The sequence below is a fragment of the Lethenteron reissneri genome, chromosome 48, assembly GCF_015708825.2.
Source record: "Lethenteron reissneri isolate LAM-NWPU_2019-01 chromosome 48, ASM1570882v1, whole genome shotgun sequence".
Classification (NCBI taxonomy): domain Eukaryota; kingdom Metazoa; phylum Chordata; class Hyperoartia; order Petromyzontiformes; family Petromyzontidae; genus Lethenteron; species Lethenteron reissneri.
In genome coordinates this window covers 8,105,431-8,126,604 of record NC_083826.1, presented here as the reverse complement: position 1 = coordinate 8,126,604, position 21,174 = coordinate 8,105,431, and the positions used below count along the sequence as shown (strand labels likewise).

The following is a 21,174-nucleotide window of genomic DNA, read 5'->3' as shown; positions in this document are numbered from 1 at the left end:
ATAAGCAATGTAACAGTGACCATAGGAACTGTGACCGAAATTTCACAATAAACGACATAAACCACCATAGCTGGCTGCATGAGTCATTCCACAACAGCAGGAGCATCAGTCGGAGTATCAACATTTTTAAATGCACCTTTAAAGATCAGCACACAGGCAGGGAGCATTGATGCAGGAACAAAGTAGAGTGCAACAATCGATTTTGCTGCACTCCTCTCTGCTGTTCACATTGTAATGATACTAATTTTTATCTATAAGGCGAAAAATGCATCCATGGATCTCAGTGCGCCATGTACAAAGTTAGGACATATATATACTACAAAGTCAAGAAGCCACTGGTCATACATGGGAAGTGTAGGCCAGATGAAACAGGTAAGTCTTTAGCCCTGCAAGAGCTGATAACACCATTTGTATGCGTGGTAGTTGCCCATCAAAACACTTAGCTTTCGAGATTGGACGAGATTGCATGCATTCTGGATGATTTTGTCAAAGGGGACATGACCTGAAAGTCGCCAGTTGAATATAACTTTGCAAGCAGCAGGAAAACATCATGAACGCTCCAGTAAAAAACGTGTTAGAAGTAATTTACTATTCAACACTTGCTGCTGACGTTTGAAATGCTGATGTGTGATGATACTCGCAATATATACCGATTCATTTTCACTCCGAAACCTAAGCCCCATGTTGTCAGTTACAAGCAATCACAGGAATCTGTGTGCCCCTCAGGGTGCCATCACGTCGTGTCAAAACGCCTTCTCCGATTATCTTCATGGTGTCCACAATGTGCCGTTACCCCCGTGTTAAGATATACCATCACATGTTGCCCGTCATATAATAAGCGGTGATGAAATATGGAATGACAGGCGACATATTGCGAGTGAATATAATTGGAATATGTAAAAAGGTAAATATAGGTCAAAAGTGCAGCCCTGCAAAAGCTTCGCTCATGCTACTGCTGGCAGAGGGGCCTCTGCTAGAGGGAGCTGTAGAGGGTTATTTGGCCTACTCTTCCACACTGGCTATTCATTTTGGAAGAGGCAGGAGTTTCCACACTTCACCTGACCACAGGCCCACTTGCCGATCGTATCACTGTGGTGTACCTATTTTCACTGCTGGGCGGGCAGAGGTGGGAGGCGTAGACGATTGAATTGGCGACCTCAGATTTTTAAGTCCAGTGTGATGACCATTTATCGGCAGCAGCATCACCATGATAATATTTAAACACAAATCATGACGATGGGTCACTATACATTCACAGCATCAGACCATCGCAGTATTCACTTGAAGCGGCGACTCGTCCAGAACGTTCGTTGATTTATTATTAATCTCATTAGAATTGGAAAATCCTAAATCGCCCTCTGTGTGATTACCATTGTGTTGCCTGTAACATTTACAACAAACACGCTTTAACCAAACAGAGCCTTAGGTAGCCGTCAGGGCAACAGGAGATTGATGGGGCACTACTTACATCGGTGACCTTCAGCGATTTGGTGGGAACTCCACATTTTTTTGCCGGACCAAATTAACATCACGAAAACCACTGCTATTAACCTGAGACAGATGGTGAGCTGTCGTCCCTTGTCCAGGTTTTGAACTCGCAATGTTCAGATTCTGAGTTGAACAGTCGTGCCATGTGGTATTGATGATGATCATCAGCACTGCTAGATGAAGGCCTCCCAACATAATTGCTACTCATCATATTCTCGCGATGCCACAATCCATTCCGCTCCTGCATACAAGCTAAACTCATCGCTCAATCTCTTCGGTGGTCATCTTGGGCAAGCTCCCTCATGCAACTGCCATATCATCACCAATCTCCACTATTAGCCATCCACGCTTAAAACAATGTCTCCTGCCCAATTCACTTATTTTGGACTTGTTCTGTTATCCACGTGTTCCAACCTCTTGTCAGTCCCTTCCCACATTCCGAGCAGATATGACAACAGAGTAACAGCGAACATCTCGGTGAAAACCTAACACTGAAGTCTCTGTTTTCCATTGCAGGTTTGCAGCCAAGCTTATTTCTGGGGTACTGGACTTTAAGCATATGCTGGACACGTAAGTCTCATCCTATTACAAATCTCAGAGAGAGAGAGAGAGGAACTTTCTGCTATGCAGAAGCGCCGTTTCCCCAAAATGTCACCTATTTGATATATTTCTTCCCTTTCAGGGCCACGGTGTTATTGACAAATGTGTGACCTTGTTTTGGTAAATATTAGTGCCTGTGCACCACTGCCAACGCAGCACCAAAAAATATATGTGTATTATGATTACCAATTTGTTTGTGTGAAATGCATATTAAAGACCCGTTCTTGAGCTACAGTCTCTGTAGTCTTCCGATTGCGGCCATGCAAAGCTGTTATTGTAGATTGCCGGATGCTCTTGTGGCTGGGTTTGGATTAATTGAGACATCGCTTCTTTGTCATCACCTTCGGAAATGAAATGGCCAAAACGTTATCCGGTATGCTGTGGCTTTAGAGAGACGGCATTGGTTCTTTTTGGTAATGGAATATGACAGCTTGGTGCCATAAAGCCTGCACTTCTTTATTAGCTTGCAGGACCTGTTCTGCAAATGGTTGCTTTCTAAGTGTTACATTTCTATACAGTATATATCTAGCGTGCCCTTTATTTACCCATACACGACATTGGCTGTGACAGTGTTAGGTGCAAGTGTGATGTGCAAGTCGTGGCACGATTTGCTTATTGTGTAGGTATTGTTTGTAAACAGCGTCAAGAAAACCAGTTTGAAACAAGCTGTCAGGTGCATTACTCTGACAATACGAATGCACAGTATGTGGTGTTCATTTGTGTTTGCTCAATGTATACAGCTGGGATTTCATATTTCAAAGAGACGGATCCATGTACGTAAACAAAGATCCTTTTGATTTATATCCTGCCATATGCATTTAGTGTAATTATTTGCTTTAAGTTTAGATTTTGTCTCTCTACTGTTCTTTTGATTGGCATCCCATGTATTTGCTGTGGTTTACAGTAGCTGTTATTTGTAATTGCAAGCTATAACTATGAAATTTTAATTGTTGTACTGTAACTGAAACTATTAAGCTTATCCTTATTTGACTCATGTCTCCGTTGAAAATGATATTTGAATACTTTGTTGGTTCTTATGTTATTTAAGTTTCTTTTGGTACAGCTAAAATGGTTATAATATTATTGCACATTATTATAATGTTACATGCATTTGCATTGCGGTACATTCTTTGTATAATTTACAACAAATACTTCTGTGTTGGGCTCTCTGTATGCGTTTATTGACTAATGCGTTGACTTTATTGATATTGTATTGAGCTCTTGTCAGTTGAAGCCAATGCCCAGATACAATCCAGAGCGACCCCTGCTGATGTGGGGGGAGTATTTCAGCTGCTCTGCCTGGCCATATATTTGAAACGAACGGGCATCTGCAAACATTTAATCATTTGAGTTATTTTTATTTGTACGCTTTATAACGAAAGATGTTCAAAATGTAATCAAGTTTTAGTGTAAGGTTATCCTACTCTCAGGGATGTTTTATTTTGCAAGCCAACCATATTAATCAAACAACAGAAAAAGGACAGGGTATAAATCTACAAAACACATTTGGTCTTGATAGCTACCCTTTGGCTTCCATATCGGTATTAAATACTTCAAAGGCCAATGACAGGTTGGAAAGTAAGTGTTACAGAATCCATGCAAATGCATGATTTTTCTTGTTCCATATTTATTTTTGGGTAAGGCCACGGAGTGATTTTTCCGGCAATTTTTTTTTCATTTACCCTCCACTCCCCGACAAGATTGCCACGTTAGCAAACACATTGTTCACACGTGCCAGTGTATCGATCAAAGTCTCTGTCCAATAAAGTTTAAGACTTTTCACGACCGAATTCAACGCCTACACATGATGTTTCGCGCAAACTGCTTTGAGCACCACGAGTTGGTTCACCCGGCAATAATTGAACGATTTTTATTCCCTTGTTTTTGTATTCATTTCCCGCCCCCCCCCCCCCACCCCCGACATCTGACGGCAGGAATAGTCTGCCGCACGGCTACTTCCACGGCAAGCCGCTGTGCATGAACCAGTACTACCAGATCTTCTCCTCCTGCCGTATCCCTGGCCCCCGGCGCGACACGATCGTCAACTACTCTCGGCAGAACAATCCGCCTACCCACATCACGGTCGCCCACAACTACACCGTAAGGAATGCCGCGCGACTCCGCGCCTATGATCAGGCTCGACAGCTGCGTTGCACAATCGCTTCAGTCCCCTGAGAACGCCTCTCGCCTGCGGTAACGTGGGTATGCAGGAGGTCGTGAGTTCGATCTCGACCCTGACGCCTGTTGCGTGTGTCGAGTTTGCATTGTCTCTCGCCCTGTGGTCGCGTGGATTTTTCTCCGCGTCCTCCGGTTTTTCCCTCTACATTTAGACTCAACATGCGTTAAGAGTATTTGGCTGCTAGAAATTTCCACATGATCAGCCGCTTCGTTGAGCTATCATTTGTGGCCAGGTCGCTTCTGAAAAAGAGCTATGTAGCTCAGTGGGCCTTACCTGGTAACATAAACAATAGATAGATAGTTAATGTTTAATAATAATAAAAATCCTTGGTCACATCATGACCCTGTGGGATGCACAAAGCAAACAAACAGCTGCGTTGAGTTATCGGAACAGATGTATTTGTTTTAGGACATTGAAATTATTGTGATTAAAAATAAATAAACATCGTGGCTGTGGAGGCCTGATAACTCTATAAATAATCAATTGTGATTATCTGCAGAAGTGTGAACACTACTTCAGGAATGACAGCACAATATAAACAAATCAAAGTCGGGCAGCTAAATCCACAGATACAAATTCACGTTGTATCATCACTGCACTGCGTTTCTGGACATCTGTGAAACTACTGGAAATGTGTTAGAAAGTGCTTGATAGATAGCTCATGGGATTTCTCCAGGATAAATTAGCATAATTTCGGGAAATTATACATTGTTCTATTTTCATTTAATTTTATTATTTTATTAATTTTCCTAAACCAAATATATACAACATTCGATCCTAATATCTACACATTTTCACAAGTTATATACGAATCTGAGCAAAGAATATTTGTTAAGCACTCCTATTTGTGCCTTGTTTTGTGTTTGAGATAGACTTTTTATAATGTAACACAACTTACTCGACTTCCGTGCTTTGTTTTACAAATTTGATAATTCCAAGACATCAATTTTCGGCAACACCTCAGCTGACAAAGTGAGAAATGCACGCTAAATACATCACAGCAAAGTCGACTCTGAAGCATCCGGGGTAATGGGGAGGAAGGGGTGACCAGACAAAAACAAAAACTACTGGTGAAGCAAAACGGACATAAAACTAAGCGAACAAGTACAGGTTTCTCTAGCTTTGTGCGCTAGTTGATGCGTTGCTCAAAGCGAAACAGCACAAGATCGCTGCCTGCTGAGTAGCGCATACACCACAAACAGTACACAATGTTGTCCCACGTCCGACCGCATAGCCGCACGTAAGTGAATTTAAACCACATATATGCTAAATCGCACAAAGTGAATCCGGATAAAGCTAGGGAAGCCTGTAACATGTATTCCTTCCCTGCATGAAATGGCAGTAAAGATGGAGAATGTGTGCCTGCTCCGCTTTTATTGGGGTCCTTTTAAAATAACCACCTTGCTTAACGACGCGGTTGTGATCGTGTGGGCACCGTCATTGACTCTCGCACATTGAAGGTTAGCCCATAACCCGGACAGTCTGCTCACGGATAGTCACGGCTTAACTCTACTCATCTTATATTCTTGGTTCTTTTGGTAAAGTCACGTAGAAGGGAAATAATAAAATAATATAAATATAAAAACAATAAAAAATTCTCACGACGTTTCGACTGCAACACAAGCAATCATCATCAGGTGTGAAATCCACAGAGATAATTTTTTTTCTTGTTTTTATATTTATATTATTTTATTATTTCCCTTCTACGTGACTTTACCGAAAGAACCAAGAATATGAATCCCTGCAGTCACGAAAGCTTTAAATCTAAATCTACTCATCTTATCCCAAAGTTTTTTTATTTTAAGATTCAAGACTGTTCAATAATTATCTTTTGTCCACGTTTTTTTTCTGTTGTTGTTGATGTCATAGTTCTTCAAGCTGGAGGTTTACCACCCGAACGGAGATATTCTCACAACTGGCGAGATCTACCAGCAGCTGGAGAAGATCTGGAACTCCTCCATCAAGACCACCAAGGAGCCGATTGGCATCTTGACAGCCGAACAACGGCACCGCTGGGGACTGGGCCTCAACATCTTGCTCAAGGGTGGGGAACCCACAGGCGGCAGCCTATAAGCACCCGTTTTGTGGAGAGTCGTCGGCGATCCAAGCCGGAGTCAGGCTGAACCCGACCTTAGCATTATGAGATCTGAAGAAACTACATGAGCAGAAAATCACCCCTCCTTGCCATGGCGTATATGTCCATCCACATAAAATATAAATGTATTTTTTTTTATGAATCCCATGAGCCAAATCGACTGTCTTCTGGGACTGTGTTATTTCAGTGTTGTTGATGGGATGTGTAAACATAAAAAAATTGCGCTTAAATTTTTTTTACATCGAGGGACAAATATAGGAAGGGAGGTGTATTGTCTTCTCATTTATCTAGTTACTTGTATTCTCCACAACGATGGCTCATTATTATTTTGTCATGTGAAGAGATCGCCCATGTTCCAGGAGAATTGGTCATGGGCATGTCCACTGTACAAGTAGAGGTGCAGCCCTGCAATTGCTTGTTCATGTCACTGCTGACAGAAGGGGCTTTGGAGAGCCTCCCTAGAGGGTAATTTGGTCTAATCCTTCGCGCTGTCCAGACATCTTGCAAGAGGTGGGAGCACCCACACTTTACCCCACCACCACATGGGACCTACACCGATTAACTATATCTGGTGTGTACCCATTTATGCTGCCGGGTAGACAAAGGTGGTTGTTTCTAATGCCGCACGGGGAAATAGGCATTTAACAGGTGACCAGTGTGCTAACCATTGTTCCACGGCAGCATACATCTCCTATCCGTGTGTCTGTGCAATACGTGAGCGGCCGTGTAACAGCTGTGACGTTTTACCCACAGACAAGCTGAACAAGGAGTCCTCGCGGGTCATCCAGAAGGGCATCTTCGCCGTCTGCCTGGACGGGCCCATGCGGTGCGAGTCCAACGATTTGACCATGAGCCAGATGGCCGCTCAAATCCTGCACGGCGGCGGCAGCAAGGCCAACACGGGCAACCGCTGGTTTGACAAGACACTGCAGGTGAGGCGAGGCGGCCAGGTGGCTTGAAGGTCGCCAGTTAACTGCCTTCGCAAAAACACAAATCCATCACTTTCACTTTGGTTAAAATAATAATCTCATCTTATGTAGATGTATATATCGCTTTATTAAGATGATGACAGTGATCGATATAAAGATCGGGGGTTATTAAAAGTGCGAGTGTATATATCGTTAAAGTTTGGAGCACAGGTGGGAATGGTTAAGGAGGGGTTGGAGGTAGGCATTTTAGGGGTTTGGGTAGTGATAGGGGTAGGGGCAGTGATAGCAGTTGGGGTAGTGATAGGGGTAGGGGCAGTGATAGGGGTAGGGGCAATGATAGGGGTTGGGGTAGTTATAGGGGTTGGGGTAGTGATAGGGGTTGGGGTAGTGATAGTGGTAGAGGTAGTGATAGTGGTAGAGGTTGTGATAGGGGTAGGGGCAGTGATAGCAGTTGGGGTAGTGATAGGGGTAGGGGCAGTGATAGGGGTTGGGGTAGTGATAGTGGTAGAGGTAGTGATAGTGGTAGAGGTTGTGATTGGGTTTGGTGTAGTGACAGGCATAGGCCTGGTTGTAGCGAGGGGACAGGGGCAGGGAGTAGCAGCAGTAGGATGGGCTAGAGGACAAGAGATGTCGGTTTTTAAGGGAGGGACAGAAGCTGGTTCGTGAGGATGATTGTTTTATGTTCAGTGGGAGTTTGTTCCAGTGAACTAACACTAATAATAGGCAGTGTTCCGGGCAATGGGACCCTCTTCATAGCACATAAATTGCATGCTGGGAGCTTATTCAGCCGAGTGAGGGAGTTTTGTTTCTCATGCTTGGGCACCACTGTCAATGCACCGTCAGCAAAATAATGTGTCGACCCCTTGATTGGAAACCTGGTGTTTGATTGTCATTGTTTAACGGCGCACGACAGTTCATCATCGGCGAGGACGGCACGTGTGGCCTGGTGTACGAGAGAGCGCTCGCTGAAGGAGTGCCGATCATGCGGATAGCCGACCACGCGATGGCTTACTGGTAACAGTTCGGTTTTTAACACAACATCTGCAAGCACGGTGAACATTCCTTATCACAGCTGTCATCACTTCGATCGGTTTATATCCCTATAAGATCATCGTCGTCATCATTATCAACGTCGTCGTTTTTTGCGCTTGTCATTAAGATTGAATATTTATCTGCATAGTCATCGCTGTAATCAACCCCTGTCATCAACATCATCATCTTTGTGCTAATCATTGAAATTGTATACTTATTGGCACTGCCATTGCCAAAATCACCGCCTGTCATCGTCATTATCATCCTGGAAATTGAACACTTCACACTGGTGTCACGGCATGGGGGAGGCCTTCATCCTTCGGTAGGTTAACAAAAGGATGAAAATGGTAAAATAGCAAGTAAGCTTTTTTAATATATACATAACACCTTTTCATAAGAATTCGTGATACTAATCTAAATTTTCCTTTGGACTGCCAAAGTTACTGATACATATCAGATGACAGGTCCTGGCTTGAGCTTCATGGCGCACGTGTTTGACTTTCTTCTCGTTCCAGCAACAAGAAGGAGTTTATCAAGTGCATGACTAAAGAGCATCTCCCCATACCCACCAAACTTTACTTCAACATCAACGAAGAGGTGAAGCGCATGATCGAGTCTGCCAAGTTCCACCATGACATGTGAGTGCACAGAGATATTCTTTCTGGCGTGTTATAAGTGCACCGGAGCTCATGGTAGAACACTAGCCAACGTCACTGAAAATCTGCTTCTGATACCGAGGTCTTGAACTGTTACAGCCTCACGTCTGTATACACTACTAGAAACTACACTTTACGCTACTACACACTACTATACACTACACCACCATACACTACACTATACACTACTTGTCTGCAAAATCTGCCGCGTTATAAATGTCATATTGTATTATTTGAGGAGGGGTCGACCATACTTCACCACCTTGGTTCTTTCGGTAAAGTCACGTAGAAGGGAAATAATAAAATAATAAAAATAAACATAATAAAATAATTCTCGGTGAGAATTTTCGGTGAGAATTATTTTATTATGTTTTATTTTTATTATTTTATTATTTCCCTTCTACGTGACTTTACCGAAAGAACCAAGAAGATGAATCCCTGCAGTCACGAAAGCTTTAAATCGAAACATACTTCACCACTCCGGCTTGCGTGGGTTTGGCGAAGGGAAAGCCGAGTGCCTTGCCTGCCTGCTGTTGGGTTCCCCTGTCCCAGTATCCCTACTCAGGTCTACAAGGCCTTTAAAAGTCTCTTAAACCTGGGCAAGAAAGTGAATCTTTGAAGAGGTGGATCATCCTAGGTTCTAAAAATAAGTACTTTAATGATAATTTTGTAGCATTGTGCCTTGCTTTCGTTTTCATGACATTCGTTCGTTTAGGCATCACGATAAAACATTAATTTTTTTACAAAGAGTAAATTTCGATTTAAAGCTTTCGTGACTGCAGGGATTCATATTCTTGGTTCTTTCAGTAAAGTCACGTAGAAGGGAAATAATAAAATAATGAAAATAAAACTATAAAATTCTCACGACATTTTCTTGCTATGGTTTTCACACCTGATGATTGCTTGTGTTGCAATCGAAACGTCGTTATAATTTGATTGTTTTATTTGTATTATTTTATTATTTCGCTTCTACGTGACATTACCGAAAGAACCACTAATAAAGAGTAAATTGTTAAACTACTTTGTATGTATTCACCATTGTGCTGTACAGCTCTCCGATGTGTTTTGTGGGTTGTCCCGTGTGTTGTTTGGCACGATGTCTGACGATTCGCTGCACGTGCTGGGAGCTTCTTAAGGAACTGAAGAAGCCGAAGAAGGTCCAAGCACATGGAGTGAATCGTCAAACATCGTGGCAAATAAAACGCGGTGCATCCCGAGAATACATCGGAAAGTTAAATCTTTAGGCTTGCATGAGATGGTGACACAAAGTCTGAATCTCCAAGACTGCTGTCTAATTTTTTCGATCGCAGCCGTAGTTAATCATCTCACGACCTACAATTATGAAGTTAATTAATAAATTACTACGTTAAGTTTAAATGCTGTTGCTCGGCCTTTTAACCAGAAATGCAATAACTCCTCTCCCTTTCCTTTCCTTCACAGCCAAGTCGGAGACCTCGACATCCAGTGCTTTGTCTACACAAAGTTTGGCAACGCATTTCCCAAGTTCCACCGTCTCAGCCCTGATGGCTATATCCAGATGGCCATACAGCTTGCCTACTTCAGGTGCTGACCTCAAGAGAATACATGTGCGTAGATGCATATAGACTGGCACAAGCGCGGTGGTGACGTCACCGCCACTTAGTGGCTATTGGCGACTGTTGCTATTGTACGTGTGGTTAGTGCACTGTGCTATGAACCTGATGACCTCGGTTATATTTTCAGCGAACTAACACCGTAGAAGCGCAATATCGTAACCAGTGCTGGCTCTCCCCCCGGACGTCTCGGCCTCAAACAAATCCCCCGCTTCATCCACAGGCTGCACAAGGAGCTGAGCGTGGCTACAGAGAGCGCCACCACGCGCATGTTCCACCTGGGGCGCACCGAAGAGATCCGCTGCACCTCCATGGAGTCGCTGCGCTTTGTGGAGACTTTCGATGACGCCAACGTGTCGGTACGGGCACCAGCCGCCAATCTGCCATTCAACCAGTGGCGGCTCCTGCAAAATCTCTCAGGGGGGGCAAATGTCTGGATGATTGATAAGGATAAGGTCCACCTATGCAATGGATAAATTAACAGCTTAAGCATGTAAAGGCAACTTCACTTCTTTAATATTAATGAAAAATAAAGTGACTCTTACAATACATCTTGTTTGTTTCTATACTCACTATTAAAACAAACCACTCAAGTTTATTTTATTAAAGATTCCACTAGATTTTGATGTAAAACTTTCGTGACTGCAGGGATTCATCTTCTTGGTTCTTTCGGTAAAGTCACGTAGAAGGGAAGTAATAAAATAATAAAAATAAAACATAATAAAATTATTCTCACGACGTTTCGGCCACAACGCAAGCAGCCGTCCTCAGGTGAAAACCAGGTCCGTCGAGGCGACAGAGTCTGAATGAAACAGCACACGAGCTTGGAGCATATATAAGCTGGGCGCCTTGACAAAGGAATTTGCATATCAAGAGGAATTTAGCATATTTATGGGAAATGCAGGAATGTGATTAGTACTGCATATGCATGTGCATTATGCAGGATTAACATCATCAAAGGGAGCTGCAGTTGCTGCTGCTGCTGCAGTTGCTGCTGCTGCTGCAGTTGCTGCCTTATCCATTTTAATATAACACTTTGTATTATTCTACCCACCCTAATGTGTTTCACACTGCTATATATTTACTATACAATTACGACATCATACATTACTCTGCACACTGCACCATGCCAGTGAGTGGAACGTTGTGGCCGAAACGTCGTGAGAATAACTTGCGTTGTGGCCGAAACGTCGTTAGAATAATTTTATTATGTTTTATTTTTATTATTTTATTACTTCCCTTCTACGTGACTTTACCGAAAGAACCAAGAAGAAGATTCCACTAGGTGGCGATAAATTATATTGTTGGATGAAACGTGCTTACGTATGATGACGTTAGCACGTATGATGACGTAAGCACGTTAGGGCTTGCCCTCCCGGAAGCCATAGAGAATGCATTGGAGCGCCCCCGTTCGAAAAAAAACATCTTTCAATGTAAGTCTATGGGGCCACTCGGGGCGATTCTCAGCCGGAGTGAAATCGCCCAAAAAGAGGCGGTACTCCACAGAACGTGACATGACGCTGATTGGACTATATCCAGAGGCTGACAGTGACGGCAAGCGTGACTCTGTGGTTCAATGACATTGGTGGTGCGTCGCCCAATCGCCCTAATGAAGAAACCGCCCCTGCATTCAACAGTTGTCTCCGTCTAGCTCGCAACGACATGTAAATAAGCAGACGGCGTGGGGTCTTTCCGTATCTTTCCTCTATGTAGAAATGTCAGTATTTTGTTTTCTTCTTCACAGCCCATCAGAGATACACGGCCTGTTGAGAGAGATTTATTTCTCAGTAGCGTCGGTTTAATGCAAGCAAATTCTGTCCCTGATTCAACATGTAGTGTCTCATCAAGAGTCAGGCTTGCTGAACCCAATGCAAATATGGGTAGTATAGCCCGCTATTTTGTTAGTTATATTCTCCAAAACTGATGCAAATTATTAATTCGTATTCTCTATCTAGTGTCATCCTTCTAACTCAGGGTCAATGTGTGATGTATATACAGTAAAACCTTGGATTGCGAGCACAATTCGTTCCGGAAACGTGTTTGTAATCCAAAGCACTCGTATATCAGTTGTGATCACGTGACGCTCGGCAGACAAAGCGTATACACGTACTACTCGTATTGCAAGACCTCGCTCGTTTATCAAATTAATATTTATTAAAACATTTTGCTCGTCTTGCAAAACACTCGCAGACCAAGTTACTCGCAATCCAAGGTTTTACTGTAGCCTCATTTGTAAGGTGTCTTGGCTCAGTTATTTTTAAGAAAGGCATATTAATGCGATTGCTCATAATTGTTGATATATATTGTTGTTACTCTTGTAAATACGAAGCGAACATTTTCCTTTTCTGCATAGAATGAAGAAAAGATGCAGACGATGAAAGTGGCTGTGGAGGCGCACAAGGAGTACACGCAGTGGGTGAGTGCCGTTAGGTGAGGGTTAAAGGTGAAGCCCTTGCGATTCCTTTGCTCGCGCCACTTGGCGGAAGCGCCTCCACGAGAGGGAGCTCCATTTGTCACACTTTCAATCTGACCAGACTTCATGGAAGAGGTGGAAGTTTCCCGCACGCTTCACCCCACCACATGCGGCCTGCCGATTGACTTAACTGTGGCAGCACACACCCATTCGTGCCGCTGGGTGGACAGAGGCGGCGGTGACGGCGGCGGCGATGATGAGTTAAGAAACCAGCTCCGTCATTTCAACTGCTGCTGCAGCCGCCGGCCAGGAGAACAAACCAGACCGGCGACTTGCGGGTTTCGCAAGTTCCCAGTGCGCTGACCGTTAACACCACGGCGGCATGAAGTGGCTACGGCTGCGGAAAATGTTTAAAAAGATTGGGCTTGGCAGCGTTATAAACGGACTTTTTGATGAGCTATGAGTTTAAACTTGGCCACACTGCCACACAGCAATGATTGTCACACTTGTGCACTTGCCACAGTTGTTTTAGGCACTTTTGAATGCAAAGTATGGGCGTTAAACAAAAAATTGCATGACTAATTATGGTGTGTCATGTTTGGCAAGCATCCCCTGTCGAGAGGCCGAAATACCCTTTAGAGTTCTCCCCCTAGTGGAGGCCCTTCTGTCAGCAGTGGTGTGATTAAACTAAAAACTATAAAAGAAAATTATTTTTCCAGGTAAGGCCCACTGAGCTATATAACTATTTTTTCAGAAGCGACCTGGCCACAAATGATAGCGCAACGAAGTGGCTTATTGCGTGGAAATTTATAGCAGAAAAATAGTCTAAACGCACGATTATCAATGGAGAACATGCAAACTCCAAATATACAGGCATCAGGGTCGGAATCGAATCTACGACCTCCCTAGCAGAGCTGCACCTTTTACATTTTATGCTGCCGTTGTGTCTATGAACAACTCATCTTCAATTTGCCTAATCTCTTGGGTGGGCAATTCCCTTGCATAAACAGGTGTTATAGGCTGCTGCTTCATTGTGGGCAGCAGAGGGAGTTCAGTAAAGTCTGTCGCTATACTGTACCACATCCCTCTCTATGAATATGAAGTGACCAGCGTGAAGTATGGGTAAATAATGGCCACATTCTGCACAGAATGGGAAGGCCCCTTATCCGGCAGTGTATTGACAAAGGGCTGTACATGTGATATTTAAACACAATAGACTATATATATAAAACAAATAATTATGGAACGCACGTAAAAAAAATTCTGTATAATATAAGACACAGATCTAGATTTGAAGTTTTCGTGACTGCAGGGATCCATACTCTTTGGTTCTTTCAGTAAATTCACGTAGGTATAAAATAAATTAAATTAAATCACGACGTTTCGGGCGCAACACAAGCGTCCGTCATCAGGTGGGACAACCACAGCAAGAAACAAATGAGCGGCAAGGGGATTCCAGAAACGGGGTGATGTTGATATGTGGTTTTTACCTAACTAGATATTTTTAAAGTAATTTTCAAACTTTGTTACATTTGACCGTGTTGCCAGCACACATGGATCACTCTTTGTTGAGTAACATCATGGGATCTTCAGCTCACCTGTGAAGTGGAAGGCACATGCTATCCACACCACAGCGAGACTTCTGCAAACAAATTGCGCCATCGATGCTTGTCCATGTCACTGCGAGCAAGTCCGTTGGGCTTTGTGGTTTTCAGAGTGAGAAACGCAGGGATTTGTTTTGTTCTCTACCAGGCCGTCAATGGGCAGGCCATCGACAGGCACTTGCTTGGCCTGAAGTTGCAGGCGATTGAGGATCAGTACAACATCCCGGAGCTGTTTATGGACACGTCCTATGCCATTGCCAGTCACCTCAAGCTATCCACCAGCCAGGCAAGCCACACATCACGATGCGTCAGTGTTCCTGACTTCATAAAAGTGTGTGAGTTGCAATTGATTGAAGGGCATTACTGAACGATGAAGGGTATTGTGTTTTTGTTTTACGAAGGTCATATGGAGGGGTCATGGATTTTGATGTGGGTATTGCACAAGCATCGCACAAAGCAAACAGGTTTTCAACTGGAACAAATTAACATGCATATTTAAACATCATAAGAGAAAACGGGTAAAAAATTATGAAAGAAAAGAAACCGGAGGCATTAATAAAAACCACAGGTTATGAACAACGATTCTAAATACGCCTAAAATGAAATTCGGAATAAAATAAATATATTTTTAAATGTACAGTGGTACCTCGGTATATGTCGTTAATTCGTTCCAGAAGGTAGTACTTATACCGAAAATGACGTGTACCAAACACATTTTTCCCATAAGAAATAAAGGTAAAGGAAATAATCCATTCCAGAGTATAATAAATTATATTTTTATGGCATATTATACATTAATGGGGTTGTATTAAATAATTTAGACACTACTTATTACTAAAATGCATACATAAATTTATATAAATAGAAATAAAAATAAAATTTTACATCACTTTACCTTGCTGAGAGGAGTTGATAGGCTACGAGGATGGTGGTGAGGAAGGGGCGGAGTCGTGAACGGGGTCTACGCGGATACGCGGTGACTCATCCCGACCCATACAAGTTCTAGCAAGCGCGTCGTATCCCAAGCAAGACGTCGTATCCCAAGACATGTTTTTCTCGTCAAACACAACGTATACCAAATTAGACATATTCCAAAGCGGTCGTATACCGAGGTATGACCGTACTGTGCTATGAATCTGGCGAACAGTTTAATTCCTGTCTATGGCGAACGTCAGTGATGAGTGATATCTGAACCTGTCCAAGCCACCCTCACCCCCCCGCCAACTCTTCAACCCACATAGATCGAATTGGAGAAGTATGCTCAAACAACCTCACGCTGTGTGTGCCGAGTTCTACATCCAGGGAGCGGATTGACAAAGGGCAGTCGAGTGGAGTAATTGTCACGCGGCACAACGTAACCTCCCGTTTCTTTACCCGCCCGTGCACCGTTTGCACCGTCGCCACCCGTCGGCTCGGCAGGTCCCTGGCAGCATGGACGCGGTGATGTGCTATGGTCCCGTGGTGCCCGACGGCTACGGCGTGTGCTACAACCCGCAAAACGACCGCCTCAACTTCTCCGTCACGGCGCTCAACAGCTGCTCGCAGACGCACGCCAACCTGATGGCCGCCGAGATCGAGAAGGCTCTCACGGACATGCACGAGCTGCTAAGCTCGCGCTCCGGGGACTCGCCCTGGGAGCAGGCCCAGTGGTGAAGGCACGCGGAGGGCACAGCGGGGCACAGCGGGGCACAGCGGGGCACAGCGGGGCACAGTGGGGCACGGCGGAGCAGCAGGCCTTCGAAAGTAAACTAACTAACTAAACTATTTTTAGTTTAACATGTAGGCTTACTGGGTAAGGCCCACTGAGCTATATAGCTCTTTTTCAGAAGGGGCCTGTGGCCACAGATAATAGCCCAACAAAGTGGCTTATCACGTGGAAATGTATAGCAGCCAAATACCCTTAACGCATGTTGATACTAAACTGGGGAGGGAAAAACCAGAGGGCCCGGAGAAAAATCCACATGACCACGGGGAGAACATGTAAATTCCAAATATACAGGCGTCCAGGTTGGGATAAAACCCACAACTTCCTGTATACCAGGTGAGATAGTTAACATCTCGTCACTGTGACGCCCATAAACCAAAGGTAAAAATGGCACGCGAGGTGGCTGGGTGGCTCAGAGTGGCGACGTGTCAGCGCGCCTAACTGCTGCTGCTGGGAATCCAGTTTCCACTGTGGGTTTCACCCACATGTGATTAAAACGAGTATCTCAAGTAGGGTTGCCACCTGTCCAATCCCAGGATGTAGCCATCCTGGGACATCGGTTAAGTGTCTCTGAGACATTCAACTTTAAAAGTCTCGGTTTTGCCAATTGTGCGATAAAACACCACTCTAACAACGTATTTATACGTGGTTATCCATGTATTCTGGTATCGTGAAATATTATTTTTTTCATGATATCGCCTGGTTTTAAATTTTGTGGCAAACCCTACTTGCAAACCAGGGCTCTCCAATTTTATACAATATCCGTACAATTGAGGCAATTGCATTTAAATCCGATCATGGCATTTGGCAATCCTCACTAATGTATTAAATTATAATATATTATTATTAGAAATGTCAGCCCTACCGGGTAGTTGGTTTTAAAATATCAATCGTAATTAATCTAAGGCAGGATGTCGATGCTACTCAACCCGTGTGCCAACCTTTGTCCTTTAGTGTTATCTTCGCTGGGGAGCAGGAGTGCAGCGGTTAGCGCACTGCGCCACAGACCTGCGAAACCCGGGTTCGACTCCTGCTCACGGCCAACACCAGTGACGTCTATTTGAATCGGTGCTGGGCCTCCCCTAGGTCGACTTAGCCTCAAATAATTACCTGGTGCGATGTGTAAACCTCGCCACTGGGGAGGCAAAAGCAGCCGGGCGTGGTGCTGGCCACCCACCCCCTTGTGTGCTGTGCCGGCCCTCATAGGTGCTCGCTAACAGAACTTGCCCCGACAGTCTGTTAAGGCTACATGGGGGACCTTTGTCTGCGCTGAAACTGTGAGAGTAAAATTAATAAACATAAGGAATCGTTCCCCGAAGACATGGTGCTACAAAGTTTGGGCCTTGCTAAATTTTGAATTGGCAAACCAAACGCCCTGCGGATTGAGTTATAACTAAAAAAGTTTGGAAAACATGACACCCAAGTGCAGTGAATGGTTATGTTTTTATGAATTTAAATTGACAAATTGAGAGAAATGCAGGTGTTTTCAGGGGCCTTAATGTGACATTAAATGCAAATGAGGCTTATTTTGGCTATAAGGTGGACATTTCAAACCATCTCACTGATCCCTCGCACGTAATATTCCCACTGAGGACTGTGACGCATTCTTTGGGAATGAACGTCAGATTAGGCTCCTCTGTGTGCACTGCTGTTTAGTGATCCTTCAGAGCTGAATCGCATAGCACAAGATGTCCACATAGCAGATACTGTGGTATAGCTCGCACCATGAATGGGAATATGCTACCAACGCCCAGGAGATGTCTAGTTCGACTTAAATATCATGTCACGCCAGACCAAGCGCAAGTGACTCCTTGCGTAGATGGTAGCTGGGGTAGCAGAAGTCAGTGGTGGCACGAGGCATTAGCAAACCAAGCAAATGCTTATGAGCCCAAGTAGCTCAGGGGGCCCCAGGTTCTTGAACAGTATAGGGCTGCATCAACTATCAGCTCAAATTCAGATGCGAATTAACAAGCTATTTAACGTACAAAAAGCCAATTCATATTTCATCTTTATCTTGTCCGAATCTTATCACTGCATCTACATTTGTCTACATATCTCTTATCTCACAACATATCCACGAACTCTCTCCCTGAAGCTCTTTCGTGGCGAGAAGATGTTAACCTTGGTATTTAGGTCTTCAACATGTTGCCATATGCAAGAGTAGGATTTATCAAGTATAAATATTTGTTCTGTCATCTCGCTGGGACATGACACGTTGAAACTGAGCCCCCCCCTCCAAAAAGTGTACTTCTATTTAGGCCCCCCAATGGGTTAGCACCACCACCACTGGCATTAGTTGTCCATTGGCAGCACTGAGCGAATAGTTGGAAAGCTATTGAATTCCAACAAAGTGGTACTAATTTTATTGACCTTGTTAGAGATGATGGGTTGAGCCAAACACCCAACCTGGAATTTAACTCGACTACCTTCTGATTGTGAGTCAAGGGCTCTTACAGCAGTGCCACCATCATCGTGAAACAATCAATGTGCACAAACATCCTGTCATCTCTTGCTGTGGTCATTTTATTTTAACTCAGGAATGTTTTGTTGTTAAGTAGATGTTTATTTTAAATAGTTTTAACGCTGCATTAGTGTGTTCACTGCAAAAGTTCCGTTTTAACTTTTCACGTGGCATTTTGTTCAATGTGTATTTCATTTAATATTTGCTCAGTTTGCATCTACCATAATACCTTTATTTAACTTTAAAATGTGTTGTTTGTCGTTATGGAGTATTTAAAAGTTATATTGTACCGCATATATAATGTATTTATGCAAATGCTTGTTTTTGCATTTCCTTCAATCTGTTGGGCATTTTAAAACTTGTAGTTGCACTGTCAGCACCAGACTTGTGTGTGTTTCGCTTCATCTATGACAGCCACTTATTAAGATATATTTTAAGATATATTTTACGACTGCATAGGTTGTGCACTCCGATGTAGGTTCGGGTCGCACCGCATATTGTTCAGGATGATGTCCGACGTTTCACGAGACGTGCTGAGGAGCTTCTTCAGCACATGGAGCAAAATGTCAGACATCATACCGAATAGAACGCAATACAAGCTGAAACACATCGGAGAATCGGACACATTTTACATTGCAATGTGGCATGTCTTTTGTGTGCAAAAAAGGAAAATGTTTAACTTTCAACTAATCCAACAGGGTGCCAGTGTAATTTATGTAAAAGCTTCATTGTCATCACCATCATCTTAATCGCAAAGGTTTATATCCTCGGTTTGGCACGTTTCGCTTGAATGGCTTTGACGTGAATGTGAAGCAATCTGCACCAACAACCTCTGTAATACGTGAAGTGAAGTGTGAGTGATTTGTTCCAAATCTATCTGCTGCTCCTCCACCAGGTAGTGTATTTGCTCCCACGCAAAACCAGCAGCCTCCGTGTACTGTGTGCACCTCTGCATGCTTGTAGTTCTCAACTGCAGCCACATTTAACTAATGAAACGTCAACAACAAAGGGGGCATCAGCGCTCGTAACAACAGCTGGCATATTAGTCCATGAGCCCAGAGCAAATACATTACTCGTTGGTACCCACCGATTATGGGGTGGCTTTCGTGGTTCTAATTTCTTGGTGCGGCCAATAACAGCGAATTGTGATATCCATTTGAAATGAGTGGGTTGCCGGGTAGTTGGCTCGTAATATCCACGTGAATAAATTGGCACGGTAAAATTTTAGTTCCCTTTGTGGCGGTACCAATGTCAGCTCATGCCCATGGACTATATTTCAGAATTGAACTCTAGTGGTAGTGTGTGTGATTAGATTGTGTTCGTGGTAGGTGATATTGTTGAGAGATAAAAACATTTAGACAAGGTGGCACCTAAATGTTGACACTTTAGATTGTCTTGCTTTATGGCAGGAACTAAATATTATATTGACAGTTGAGCACTTATGGATTATGTAAGGCCTTTTGATTAAAATGTGGAGTACTTTTGATGAATGTTCACTTTACATTTAATATAATATATTTAATATAATGCACATGGCCAGAGTGGCATAAATAAGACATTTCAGGGCTGCATCTCCATCTATATACTCACACATATTACATGGATAGTTGACATAGTTTCCATGGATCAGAGAAGTAATATGCAATGGATGTGTACAGGAGTGTGTTTTTGATATGACGAAAGCCATTTGAGTTGGACAAAATTATTGAAGACATCTTAAGAACCCTATTTCATTTCTTGGTATGAAAAAAATATAGATACTTAAATTAAATGAAAAGCTAAAGCATATAAATGTATTTTAAGAGTTAAGTATTAATATGTATGTGTTGCAAACGTAAACCAAATATGTCTAATATATTGTAACATGGCTGAATTATATGTGTACGTGTGTATTTATGGTGTTTGCACTGTTCATGAATGGGGTTTAATCAATGCAGCAGAAATATAGAATGAGGAAAATGGCCCTGCAGTTTGATTTAAAGATTAAATCATCATCCTGAAGCCCGGATGGCATTTCCTGGCAACGTAACAAGGCCTATTCTTTGTTACCCTTTTAAAATGTCCCATTACAAACCTATTATCATCAGTCACTATTGGCCACTGCGAATTACCATTTGCCGATTGCCTCCTTAATTTAACATTGCCGCAAGTGAAGTTTTACTCTTGCCGAGCCATTTCAGAGCTCATTCTGTCAAGAGAAGTGACAGATTTAGTCTGACATGCCTCAGTGTGCACACGCGAGAAGCAAGGCTTCTCAAATTAATTGCCTAAAATTAAAATCATGCCAAAAATGATTTTGTTTGAAGACCGGATAATGTTTAGATTTAACGTTTGCGTGAACAGGTTGATAACTGTGATCCCAATGATTTAATGACGTTATGCTCTTACGGTGAAATAAATGTTTTAATGTGTTTCATCTA

The 21,174-nt window shown here is 43.2% G+C and overlaps 1 protein-coding gene across 1 annotated transcript in view; it reads left to right on the top strand.

The window, feature by feature from the left end:
* LOC133354777 (carnitine O-acetyltransferase-like) overlaps window positions 1-21,174 on the top strand; it is a 46,946-nt gene extending 25,772 nt beyond the window's left edge. The window contains exons 5-15 of the mRNA XM_061571895.1: window positions 2,005-2,058; window positions 4,023-4,188; window positions 6,137-6,311; window positions 7,116-7,294; window positions 8,205-8,305; window positions 8,839-8,961; window positions 10,420-10,542; window positions 10,795-10,930; window positions 12,925-12,987; window positions 14,737-14,874; window positions 16,008-21,174. Of these exons, the coding sequence (XP_061427879.1) occupies window positions 2,005-2,058; window positions 4,023-4,188; window positions 6,137-6,311; window positions 7,116-7,294; window positions 8,205-8,305; window positions 8,839-8,961; window positions 10,420-10,542; window positions 10,795-10,930; window positions 12,925-12,987; window positions 14,737-14,874; window positions 16,008-16,241 (1,492 nt within the window). The 3' untranslated portion in view covers window positions 16,242-21,174. The remainder of the gene's footprint in view (window positions 1-2,004; window positions 2,059-4,022; window positions 4,189-6,136; window positions 6,312-7,115; window positions 7,295-8,204; window positions 8,306-8,838; window positions 8,962-10,419; window positions 10,543-10,794; window positions 10,931-12,924; window positions 12,988-14,736; window positions 14,875-16,007) is intronic.